The following is a 12,810-nucleotide window of genomic DNA, read 5'->3' as shown; positions in this document are numbered from 1 at the left end:
CTGTAGTTGTATCAGTGCATTGTTCACACCCCAGATATCATTTCCTCCCACTGTACAGAAATTACTAGTTAGTTTGGTGAGAAGATCATTGGGATTCAGATGAGGCTGTCTGTATCTTAAGAATCAGGGCAGTGCCTGGAGACTTGCACTGTGCCATGTCCCCTGGATTTTGTCAACAGTAATCTGCAATGTACTGGGCACCCCGAGGAGTTCATCAGTCCACACTTTGCTTGATCCTCAGGTCTTCCAGGCTGTTGAAAAATTGCTCATCCATAAGTCAAATATTATTAAAAACTGCCAGAATTTTCCTCAAGGATGAGAGATAAGCAGAGTCTCAGAAGGAGGCAATAGCTTAGCTGTGCTGCCTCTGTTCAGAAATCTTCCTCTGACATTGTCAATCTGACTGTCATCTAGTGTCTGTTCTTCTCCTGGGAGTTAAGATTACTGTAAAAAATACAGAAAGACAACTGTTATTACAGTTAAAAGAGAAAAAAATCAGAAATCAGCGACCCTGACTATCTGGTACAGACCAAAAAAGGCTTGGAGGTTTTTAATCTCCTTATGGATGTTGCTGAAAGGTTGTGTCCATGCAGATGATATTAACTCATGGCTGCCTGCAGTGCCACTTACTTTATAGCACTGATGGCTCACAAGAAATGTTGGAAGGATTGGCTGAAATAGTGGCATTCATTTATTTCAGCACTGGCATCCATTCTGAAAATGGAATGGAGCTGAAATTTTGCAAAGCCCTATCTGGCATGTGTTGGTTGGTTGGTTGGATTTTTCTCTTGCAAGAAGAATCTGAGACCCTTAGTTTTCAAATGACATTGTGCAGTGTTTTACTGTACCATAGGTTAGTGGAACTCCACTATGGGTGATGTTTGCATGAATCTCACTGTAGGTAAAACCAAAGTGATGTTGAACAGATTCAGGGAAGCTATCAAAAAATGGTGAAGATTATGTCTGTCCTTCAGATTGAAAGTGTTTGGTCTCTGCCATATCCTGGCGTTTTCAGCATCATCTGAAATACTAAAATGAGTTGTTCTGACAACTGCTGGAACATCTACCTTTTTGCATTTGCACCTAAGACTCCAGCTTAGATCTGATTTTTCAACATTTGGCTTTTAAAATAAAGTCAGGGTGTTGCATTGAGCTAAATTCACCGAAGTTAATGTTTTCCAAACATATTTTGCTTTTTATTATGTCAACACTGTGTCATTTGCACTGTTTTTTTACAAACTCCCAACTTAAAGTGTGACATGCTGAAAGGTAGATTAGACACATTCTGAATAATGGAAATGTACTTGCTTACATCAGGAATGGTTTTGACCTACCGCATATGTGGCAGGGTGTAGCAGATTATAATGTTTTTATCAACTCCTGTTCTCAGGAAGGTTTTCTGCTTGTTTCTTTGCTGAGTATCTTTAATGCATGCTGCTGGGAAGATATTTGGCTCACTGCAAATTGCCTACAAAAAGGGTCCAGTGTATGGTGCTGAATTAATTACCCTTCAAAGGCTGCTTACAGCAACGTTGTCAGCAGGAAAACATGAATGTACCTTACTAGCCTTTAGCTTAATTTTTCTGATTGAAGATTTTAATCAGAAATGTAGTACAGTAAATGACATCTTCTGGTAAGTTGTGAATTCACTAGTTGGTTGACAGAGTTCCACATCTGAGCCTAATGTCTCAGCCTGAGGTGCTCAGAGAATATTGAAAACTTGGCACACAAAGCAAAAGCAAAAAAATAGCAGATAAGTAGCAGTAGAGCAAGGCAGAATGGTGGTGGAATAATAAAATGCTTTGCAAGTAGTGAAAGAATGCATCTAGAATTTTAAACATCTATTTATATTTAAAATTAGACATGTCAAACAAACTGCCTGATGGCACAGAGCTGAAACCTGCAGAGCTGAGATCCTCAGTTACACATGGAATGACCCATGAAGCATTGACAGAGAAATCCTACTTCTTTTAGGCCACCTGCAACCCGTGGGAATCTGCTTTCTCCCAAAAAGCCAACTGCTCTGGAGTTGCAGATTTAGTACAGCTTGCCAGGGGACTAGAAACATTTCTAATGCATTTGAAAACACTAAGGCAGCTTATCAGGGACATGTTCCTTCCCAGTTCCTCCAAATTAGAAAAGACATTTTTGCACTTACATTCAAGTTAAAACAACTTGGACAGCCTTAGTCCATGATTATGCAATCATTGCAAATAGGTGACTGTTGGACAGGCAGTATGAGGAGTTGTCCCCCATGAGAAAGAAAAGCAGATCAGTCACGAGTGTGTAGAATAAACCTTAGAGGCTGAGAACAGAAGAGGGTCATACAGCACATTGAAGAGGCACAGTGATCTTCAGAGGTTTATCTGTTAAAATTAAGAAAAGCAGTGATTGGTAGCAAGGTCCACAGCTCATCTGGAAAGAGAGTGAACGTTGAGGCAAGGAAGCGTGAAGTGGCAGTTGAATATGAAGGGACATCACTGCAGGGAACATGATCTAAGAGCTCTGCTAAGGAAAGAAGTTAAGTGAGGTCTTCTGCAAGCAGCAAAGCTGCAGGGATCCTGCATGTCAGTAGTGCTTCGCTTTGTATGCTGCTGGGGCTCTGGGAAAGGAGTGAGGACCTGCTGCAAACTGGGGGGGTTGTTTGTTACCTCCCCGAGCCTTTGAGATTAGTACTAGTCATAAAGTAACTGAAAAATGTTGTCATACCTGCAGTAAGTGCAAACATTAAAACTAATTGTGATCAAACGCTTAGTCAGAGATTTAGTAAGTGCTGGTAATTCAAGAAGAGGCCAGAAAGTAGAAGACTCTTCAACTTAGAGTAGGTAATAAAAAGACAGTAAATAATGAGGACAAATGTAGCAACACAGAGGCAGGCTTAGAACATTTAAATCTAAAAGATTGCAAAGACAGTTCAAAACAGATAAATGTAGAATAATGTGGCTTATGAGTCGACATACTGTAAATGTGTGTGGCTTGTAAAATATGACAAATAAAAAAGGAGCAAGAAAGTTGAAAGATAAGTCTTTTAATATTATTTATGAATAATGAGAAGTAAAGTGAATGAGTAGAGGAAAGAAAGGCTATGTATGAAATAATGAAGACTTTGATGAGTTTTTATCGCACAAATCTGTGTGCTTGATAAAATATGAGGACAGAGTAAAGTCAGAAGACAGGTCTGCGTGGAATGAATAAACAGGAGTATGGGAATAATGTACTGAATAATGATGATTCTTGAGGGTGTCTCTCACCAGTGTGTGTTGTAAATATGTGGAGTGGACTAATAAAGGGACAGGCAGGTCTGTTGATGTTAGAAGTATGAGAAAACAATAGAAATGGGTATTTTCTGCTCTGACAAATCAAAGAGTAATTGAACCAGGCTGTTCTGTTGAATGAGTCCTGTCTGTTGAGGCACACAAGAGCTTGATTGCCCTCAGTGGAGCAGCAGATTTTGCCCAAAAATAGAGCCACAACCAATTTAGTTAGTGTAGAAAACAAAAAGGTGGTAAATCAGAGCTCTGTTTTGCATACTGGCAGTAATGCAGCCTCTCCCATTCCTCTGGAATTTATCAGCATCATTGCTGAAAATCAGCATCTTTCTGTGTCCTGGGAGCATGGAATTCGTATTAGCAGCTGTGGTGAATGGTGTACTGGCAAAGGAGTTAATTTTTACCAGCTGCATTTTCTCAAATGGACAGTAGGAAAAACTTGCCATGAGTAAAGCAGTCATACCAAAACATTAGAATGGGTTACTTGGTGAGGTTATTGAGTTAGACAAGCATCGGTCTGGAGTAATGTAGATAGAGTTGATCTTACCTGAGGCAAAGAATGGACAAGATAAAAGTCTTGTGTTTCCTTTCAGCTCTCATTTTCTATGATTCTGTGATCCTGTTAGCCTCTGATTAGACCCACTTAGTAATGAGTTCACTTTCCTGTCTGTTGACTTTGATGTGTTCTGTTGTGTTGCCATATTCCAACCGCTTTACAGGAATGGGAGGATTTTTATGCTGGAAAGTGAGCACAAGTCCAACCCATCCCAGAGGGAATTTAAAAGGGCATAACTTGTGATGGGGGATTGAGAAAAATGTATGTTACGCTTCATGAGGCACTCCCTGAATTCACCTATGAAACTTTCTGAAGTTCGGTGAAGACCATGTGTCTCACTGCTGCCTTACCACATTAGTTCAGCTTTTTTTCTAATAGGCAGCAATGCCCCATTCTTAGCAGCAGAGAATGAGGTTTCATTCTCCCCTTTCACAAACCATCAGCTCCTAGAGCTGCAGCAAGCTGAAGTATGCCATCAGTGAAATCTTTGCAGTGCTACTGAGTGGCAGAACAAATGGTGTCATGAAATACAGCCAGAAATGGAAGTACATTCTTGATACACCAGCCATTCATGGGAGAGTATTCATGAGATAATGGTTTTTCAAATCAATCTTTTGGACTTGTTTGAATTTTCATTCAAAATCAACAGTCACAATGATATCAGAGTAGTTCTGTCTGTCAGGGAGAGAAGTATAGCACGATTTCTGAAATCAATGCCCTTTTCATGCTCCTGATGTGTCTGACATGTTGCCTGCTATTCTTTTTGTTACAGACGGGCATGTGTCATTCGAGGCCAGGTGGTAGCGATAGATGGAACACCTTTGGTTGGAGTGAATGTCAGTTTTCTACACCACAACGAGTATGGATACACCATCAGCCGACAAGATGGAAGGTCAGACTTTCATGTGTCTTCTTTAACTTAGATTTGATTTAACTTAGATTTGTATAGTTAGGGACAACTGCCACCTTCTATCCATGTCTGAAATTTCAGAAATATCATTGTTCATAGTGTGGATTGAGGACAGCATCTGGCTTTCTGGTCTGGGAGTACATTCAGTGAGAGCTCTCTGTGGTAAAGGGACCAAAGAGGAAAGAGAAGAAGAAAAAACCTGAACAGATGCAAGATTACAGTGACATTCAAACACCTGGAGTCAAAAATGTGACAGTAATGCTGTAACAGCATCTTCTTGACATTTGGATATTTCCACTAGTCAGGTTATCCATAGAATTCCCTGTCTTCCTTCTTTTTTTCTGTTAAGTGTGAATCTTCCAAGTAGTTTATTGAGGTGTCAGTGAAGTTAATTTCTTTAGTTGATTACCTGAGCCACACAAGTAAAAGTGAGGACAGACTCTTTCCAGAGCCAAAATGGTTAAATTTCTGTTCCGCAACAATTCCTGAGAAATCCTGGCTTCACCTTCTGAAAGCAGGAAGGCGTTCAGTCCTCAAAGAGAGATGAAGTTTCTATATGTTCTATATTGCACTCCAGGGTTGGCTATCCATTTGCAATAAGGTCATGATTCACTCCTGAACTTGAATTAAGCTGCTATGGGCAGTTTAAAACTTCATCTTCCTTGGCTGTGTTGTGAGTTACAAGAAAGCAGAACCTGTCTTCCAACAGGGAAAGGATGTCATTTGTCACTGTTTCTACAACTATTTTGTTGTTGTTGTTGTTTGGCTTTGTCAATTTATAAAAGGAGCTTGCATATTTATTTTATGTTAGTTTATTGACTTTCATATCGCACTACTGAAAGTTAGTAATTATCATTTCCTCTTTATACTAGCCTGGTGTCATGTTAAAATATGTTACCTGTATTTCTCTGTGAATGTAATCAGTGTCATCTGGAAAATGTGATAGGATATGCATAATTTAGTCTGACTTCTTACCACAATTTGTTACCATCAAAAGTCCCCATAATGGATGCATTCAGTAGAGAGTGAAGTGTCTATTTACATATTACCTTGTGTTGCCTGACTATAGGTGTCAGAAATTGAGACTGTATATTGGGCCTTCTGTGTGTCCCATGTTTTGCAACCCAGGTATGCCAGAGGTTCTTCACAACAGTTCACAGGGGATCACCTGCCTTATGTACAAGAGCTGATTTCAGTTCTCACTGCAATTCGTCAGCATCTTTCAAAAACGAAAAATTCATATTCTACACAGAGGAGTCTCCTGCTCAGTATACTCAACCTTTTCCTTCTGGTACTTTTGTATATGCTAATAGAGATAAGGTCTAACAGGCTTTAAGACTTCTCTTTCTGCAGGCTGTACCTGCATAGATTATGAGTAGCATCCCTTTTCTGGGCTAGGAATTTGTTTTTCCATAAACCAAAGTAACTAGGTCCACACTTCAGTTACAGATGACTCGTTAGTATTGATTCTAGTTGATAAACAGAGGGAAGGTAGGGCAAGTAACAGTGAAGTACTGTACCTTACTATTGATGCATAGAGGGAGAAAGCACAGAGAGGTAAAGCTTCTTTGTGAATACCCAGGTGACTCCAGGAAGGTATGATTTCACATAGTAAATCTAGGGCTGTAATGAGCAACATAAAGTTTTTGTGTTTAATGCATTGAAAGTTGTGGTAATATGATGATAAAACAAAAAGAAACAAAGCAATTTGTTTTCTCTTTTCCAGTTTCGACCTTGTGGCTCTTGGAGGGATCTCTGTCACTCTAGTTTTTGACAGATCTCCTTTCATATCTGAAAAAAGGACGCTTTGGTTGCCTTGGAATAGATTTATCATCGTAGACAAAGTTGTAATGCAAAGAACAGAGTCGGACACACCATCTTGTGACATCAGCAGTTTTATCAGCCCCAATCCAATTGTGCTTCCTTCACCCTTGACAGCATTTGGAGGGTCCTGTCCTGACAGAGGAACCATTATTCCAGAGCTACAGGTAATGAAAAGACTTTCAAATTAACAATTTGATAGATGCAGAACAAGGCCTAGACAATTTTAGAAAATTATACCAAAGAGTGAGCGATTAACTGCTGTGATGTTATTCAGAATGACACCAATGCCATGTGTCTTTAGCACTGTTTCACAGGATGCTTTTCTCTTTTCCTTTATTTTTTTATTAATAATTTAAGGTGCTTTATTTCTTACTTCCAAGTATAAGAAAGTGGGGAGTTCTGGCAAGATTTATTATTGAAATTATGATTTATTTCTGGTGATGCACAAAACCACTCCTAGGTTACAGATAAACAGTACAGCTTCCCCAATACGTCAGTGTGAGACATGACCCAAGACACTTGTAAGATTCCTAAGGGATGTTTCATCCATTTGCATCTTCTAGTTCTTTACAACTAGATGTTAGCTTCTTGGGTTTTACTACTTTCTTTCCAAGCGAGAGCAATTTTAACAGTATCTTTAGGAATGTTTGTATTTAAATGTCTTTTTTCTTGACGCTTAAGTGTTTAAAAGCAATTTCTGATTAACCTTGTATTTAACTGTTCTTTTATTTGGGACTTAAACAAGGTTGTATAAGTCAAACACCCAACAAAATACAACTACTCAGGTTTCAGATCATGTTAACCCCTGTAGTATGTTGTTTGAGCAGTGAGTTCAAGCAATAAGGTCTCTTTTGGGTTCTCTTTAAATTTCACTGAGCAAGTCTAGAAGATATTTCGGAGGCTACATGTAGACATGAGTATTTCCAACCTTTTCTCGTTTTCTCGTGATAAGTGTTACTACTGATTAAGAGCCTTTATTTTACACATAAGAGACCTCTGATTGAACTCATTTATGTCTAAACGTCTCCATAACTATTAAAAGCATCATGTTTGAGCCAGTTCATGGCCATAGAACATACTAAGTGAAACTAATGGACATAATATTAACTGATGCACACTAGTGAGAAAAAACTGGGTCACATTATTCCACATGAGGTATTCCTGGGTCTTTAAGCAGTGAGGTACCCAAAGATGCAGTCTACTCAGAGAGGAACTGTCCTTAGTCCTTTTTTTTGTCACTGGAGGGTTCTTTTAGGGTTAAGTTTCATTGTAGAGTACTGGGAAATGAACAAAAAGTAGCCCAGAATAATAGGAGAAGGAGCTGTATTAGCATGTATTAATGCATGAATATTTCTTCCTGCTTTTCTATTAAAAAATGAGAGGAGATGTCAGACGTATGACAGGGGGCAGCTGGGATGTCAGCAGGAAAGAAGGGGAACACTGCAAATCAGGAACAATAAAGGGAGCAGGATTTCCCTGGCAACACTACATTTCATATGTCGAAACGACAAGTGCTGGCAGGCCTCCAGCTGTACTGCAGCAATCCGATGACAGTAATACTGTTGCAATGTGTAAATAAAATTGTGATGAAAGTGATCTAATCTATTGTTAAACAAGAAAAATCTAAAAACTAGGAAAGATAAACCAAACAGTTTGTATTTTTCCAAGCCTGACAAATCTAACATTGTGGCAGGTTGGCTTGTTATTATGGAAATACACTAAAAACAGTAACATTATTAAGCACAGTCTAATTTTCAGAGACATTTGAATGACTGCAGTGGCATGCTTCAGGAAGCTGCTCTCTTCTCTTGCCTGCTCTTCCTCACAGTCTGTCCCAGAAGAACTCACTTCTCTCAGGAGATCACAAGAGCTAAATCCCTTTTTGTAGCTCCAAGGCCCACATCATTCAAAAGGTCAAGGCCAAGTTTTCTTTTTTCCTCTCACAAGCTCGCAGTCTTTGCAGTCCTTCTAGTTGCTGAGGGCTTATCTTCATTGCAGCCAGGAATTGATACTACCCTGCAGTGGGCATATCCAAGCCAGCCTTAATCCAAGTGATTCAGACAGCGGCACTGACAGCAGCGCCGTAGGACTGGAATTCTGTTGCACACCCTGGGGACTTACCTGTTAGCTAGATGACTCTGACGCCCAGCCTCTTTCATTTCCACTGCTCTGTGTCCCCAGCTAGCTTGTTATGTTCTTTGTGCTGCGCCTTCGTATGCCATGCCTCCTCTTATTGGAGCTTAGCCTTACTACAAGCTTTTCTGCACAGAAGGTGGTTTAGCAGGAAGGTTTGTTTTCTTTCTTAGTTCTCCCTAAGTTAGAGTTATTACCTCCGAAGCAGGGTAATATCTTCAAGTCACAATACATAAAGTATGTGTCTATTTAAAAAAGGTTTTAAATTGTATTCTGGTTAAGAACACTTGTTAAATAAACTGAATAATAAGCCAAGGTAAAGCCGTAGAGCTCATATGTATGAGTATGTCCACAGAGATAGCATTTGCTCCTCAGTAGGTAAGAATAAAGCATTAGAGAAAGAGGCTGTTTATCGAAATAGACAGACCACCATCCAGTAAGTTGACCAAGCAATTTCCAGTGTTGGACATTTTGTAATATGTCGGGTGACTTCCTTGCTGAAATGAACACAGAAGACATCAGTGGTCTAAGTGGTACTGTGTTCACATTGTGATTGTGAAATGTAAAATAAGCACCCCTGCTATAATTTTGCTTTTTTCTTGGCTATAGATACAATTATATGTTTTTTTCCCAAGGTGGTCCAAGAAGAAATCCCAATTCCTTCAAGTTTTGTGAAGCTGAGTTATCTCAGCAGTCGAACACCAGGGTACAAAACGTTGCTGCGCATTATTTTGACACACACAACCATCCCTCCTGGAATGACCAAAGTCCACCTGATAGTTGCCATTGAAGGACGTCTGCTTCAGAAATGGTTTCCTGCTGCAGCCAATTTGGTATACACGTTTGCCTGGAATAAGACAGATATATATGGACAGAAGGTTTCTGGTCTTGCAGAGGCAATGGGTAAGTAGAATCACCTTGAGGAAAGCAGAAGTGCTCACACACATTAAGACAGGAAAATATGGCTTATACATTTAGTGAGTGCACTTACATTCTTTTAAATCAAATGCCTCCTTAGATAAAGTGACTTGTATGATTTCCCAAGAACATTTATTTTCTTGTTCTTCCGATGTCATCTTTCTAATTTAATCAATTTGAAAATCCCCTTTTCCCTCAGAGAATGGTTTTGTACTAACAGCGTTATATTCACCTGTCTTTGTTTTTGAATGTTACTTGGAATATGACCTTTGGTGTGTCATTGTTTCTGTTATTTTTTGGCTGTGACATTTAAAATGTCATTTCTGCTTAGGGTTTACAAAATTCTAACTTTTAGGCATCCTTTCTTACTACGTTACACATCCACAACACTTAAAACTAATTGATCTGTTGTTTAAAGATGTTTATACGAAAATCATGGTGTTTCGTAGGCTTTCTTTATCAAGCAACGCAAGCAGCTCTTCTGAGAATTGCTACAGAAGCACTTGTCTGTGCAAATACAGTTTATTTAGCCAACTGTATTTTTTTAATTAATTTTGTTATTTGGTTTCAAAAGGTTTGCTATTTTTTTTAATTGAATTTGGGGTTATGTTGCTTAATGGACTAATCTTACAGATACTTTCCGTTAAGGTTATTTACCTTACCAGCAAAGCTTAGTATTGTGAATAAGCCCTATTCACTTCCCTAGCAGTTTTGGTTTGCCTTTTAAGTCAGAGGAATTATAGCAAGCAGCATTTGCAGGATCAGGCTATAAAACAAGAATAGAAAGAGCTACATGGAGCGATCTACCCTCATGAGAAATATGCCTCATTTTGTAAATTGAAAGTGCTGTTCTGAGGTGCAGCCAGAAGGCCTCTCCAGGATCTGCTGCATTGTCTATATAGGCAGTGTGCCTGCAAGTTTGCCTTTACAAAGCCAAAAGGTGCCATTCAGGCTCTGCAACCCCTGCAGCTCCTAGAGCATCTACTGCATGAGTGCATTACCATGTGCTCCAAGCCAGGCAGTCTGTGATGCAGCTGCATGGAGAGGCGATGGAAGAAAGGTGGATTATAGAACTTTCCTAGTCATTTCTGCTTAGAGAATGATGCAGACATAGCTGCAGGTGTCCACAAAGGGTTATGAGACCAAAATATGGAGTATGATTTACATCACACAAAGCATGTAGGAATATATCAAAAATAAAGAGCTTATTCTAGGTCTGTGGTCCATGGTCTGCTTACAACTGAGGGCTGCTGCCAGAAGGGATGTTCCAACATTCTCTTCTTACCCCTGAGCCACCACTGACATTCATTTGATCATGAAATGAGCCAGATCAGGAACAAATTCAACTGAAAACTGAAGCAACCAGAAAATAAGTGATAAATTTTCAGCTTCATTAGTTTCCTGATCTGCTATAAATGCTAGTGCAGAAGCACAGGTTTTCTTATTTAAGCTGTAGCTCACACATCACATTGGCCTAAAGTGATCAAAACTCCACCCTTAGCGCAAGATCTCCTGAATTACTGCATCAGCTGTCTTAGCTGCAGCTGATCTATCACATCTGCAGAAGGGTGGACAACTTTTCAGTTGTCCTTCAGGGCAGGAGTACCCTTTTCAGCCTGTCTGGCTTGTGAAACTCCTTTGTTAGGGAACAATTCTAGCCCTAGCCTCTAGCAGATACAGATTCCTGCTAGTGTTCTGCAGTGAAGGAAGGTCTTAAATGGGTTGTTGGCTTCACTTGCACATACTTGTGTAAATCCAGAAATGAAACAAAGTCCCAGTGTGCCCTTTGGCACTGCCCTGGGTGATCAAGCAGGACCAGATGGGTCATGGGTGCCATTTGGGGCTTTCCTCACCATGGCTACACATGCCCTATATTCAGGGTCTGTCACTGCATAGTATCACTAACGTGTTTGAAAGGGAACAGTTGTGTCTGCCTGCTCCCTCTGCACCACTTAATAGTCTTCTGGTGATCATGAAGTCCAGTAAATGTCTGGAATTTTAGAACAGTTTAAATCAAATACATAACATCTTATAAAATGATACTGTAGTTACAGATTCCCAAATTGCACAAGCATAATATGTTTAAATATGAATAAAGCTTATACAATGGTGCTGGATAACAACTTTTAAATTATTTAATTGGTGCTTAATTTTTTTGCTTTTCCTTAAATTTAGGTTAATTATACTTCTTTCAAAATGGAAGCAAAAATCTTTATATTTTAAGTGCATTGTTAGCATGCTTTGTTAGATTCCAATAAAGCTTTATTTAATTTGACACACTGTAGTACTGAGGGACCTTTAGCTGCATCCATTATATGAATTTTTGTCAAAATAATTTCCTCTGCCAGTATATTACCAATATTTAATAATGCATTCTGTTCAGTTTTCATTTTAATTAAATTAAATTGCAGCAGGTTGAAGTCCTGGAACTCAGGAATATAACCATCTGCTTTTGGTTTTATAAATACTATAAACATCTTTATTTTTCTTCAGGGTTATTGACAGCAATGATCACACAACCAGTTACAGAAGACTTTCTGAGCATATTGCCACAGACAAGTGGTTGTGTTTAAATTTGTTGAAGATATATTTGCTGGTGTTCGTCCAATCCCCAAGTCCCTAACAAGAGGACATTTTCTCAGATTAACAACTGAGATGATAAAGTAACATTTTTTTGTTCTGAATAAAAAACCATCATGTGGATGTTGACACACAAAACCTTGGTGGTAGAGTCTATGTCTCCTTGTGAGTTAATATCGGAAAAGGAAGGATTTCAGTAGAAATCTCAATAAATGCTCTTGCATAACTCCATACATGCTCAATCATACCCCTGCAAGCCCTTGCATCGCACACAGCAGTATGATGTCGTGGGCAAGGACTAACCCTTCTGGTGTGAATATAAATCAGCGCTCAATCAGTCTTAGGTTCCTCTCTTTATTACTCCTTATTTTGGCTGAGTTATTCATTGTTTGAAGAATTAAGATGCTGATAAGTAGAAATATTTCAGGAGGGGTTGAAGTAGAGGTTACTGTCCTGTTTAATCTTTTATTTCATATTTTGGCAACAGCCCTTAAACTGTGACATGCTGGCACTACTAATGACTTATAGTTCATTCTTCTAAATAGTTGTATGGAAATAATAGATTTTTGGTACAGATGATTTCAGTAAATCTTCTGAAATCCATTTGAAGACTGCATAGA

The 12,810-nt window shown here is 39.1% G+C and overlaps 1 protein-coding gene across 16 annotated transcripts in view; it reads left to right on the top strand.

Annotated features, from left to right (window-relative positions):
• Positions 1-12,810, top strand: part of TENM1 (teneurin transmembrane protein 1) — a 1,007,752-nt gene that overhangs the window by 924,480 nt on the left and 70,462 nt on the right. For all 16 annotated transcript variants that reach the window (XM_030497214.1, XM_030497216.1, XM_030497220.1 and 13 more), the window contains 3 exons: positions 4,598-4,717; positions 6,462-6,723; positions 9,328-9,595. In XM_030497214.1, coding sequence (XP_030353074.1) covers positions 4,598-4,717; positions 6,462-6,723; positions 9,328-9,595 — 650 coding nt within the window. The remainder of the gene's footprint in view (positions 1-4,597; positions 4,718-6,461; positions 6,724-9,327; positions 9,596-12,810) is intronic.

This window comes from Strigops habroptila, chromosome 9 (assembly GCF_004027225.2).
Source record: "Strigops habroptila isolate Jane chromosome 9, bStrHab1.2.pri, whole genome shotgun sequence".
Lineage (NCBI taxonomy): Eukaryota > Metazoa > Chordata > Aves > Psittaciformes > Psittacidae > Strigops > Strigops habroptila.
Note: the sequence above shows the minus strand (reverse complement) of the source record. Positions and strands in the feature narration are given on the sequence as shown.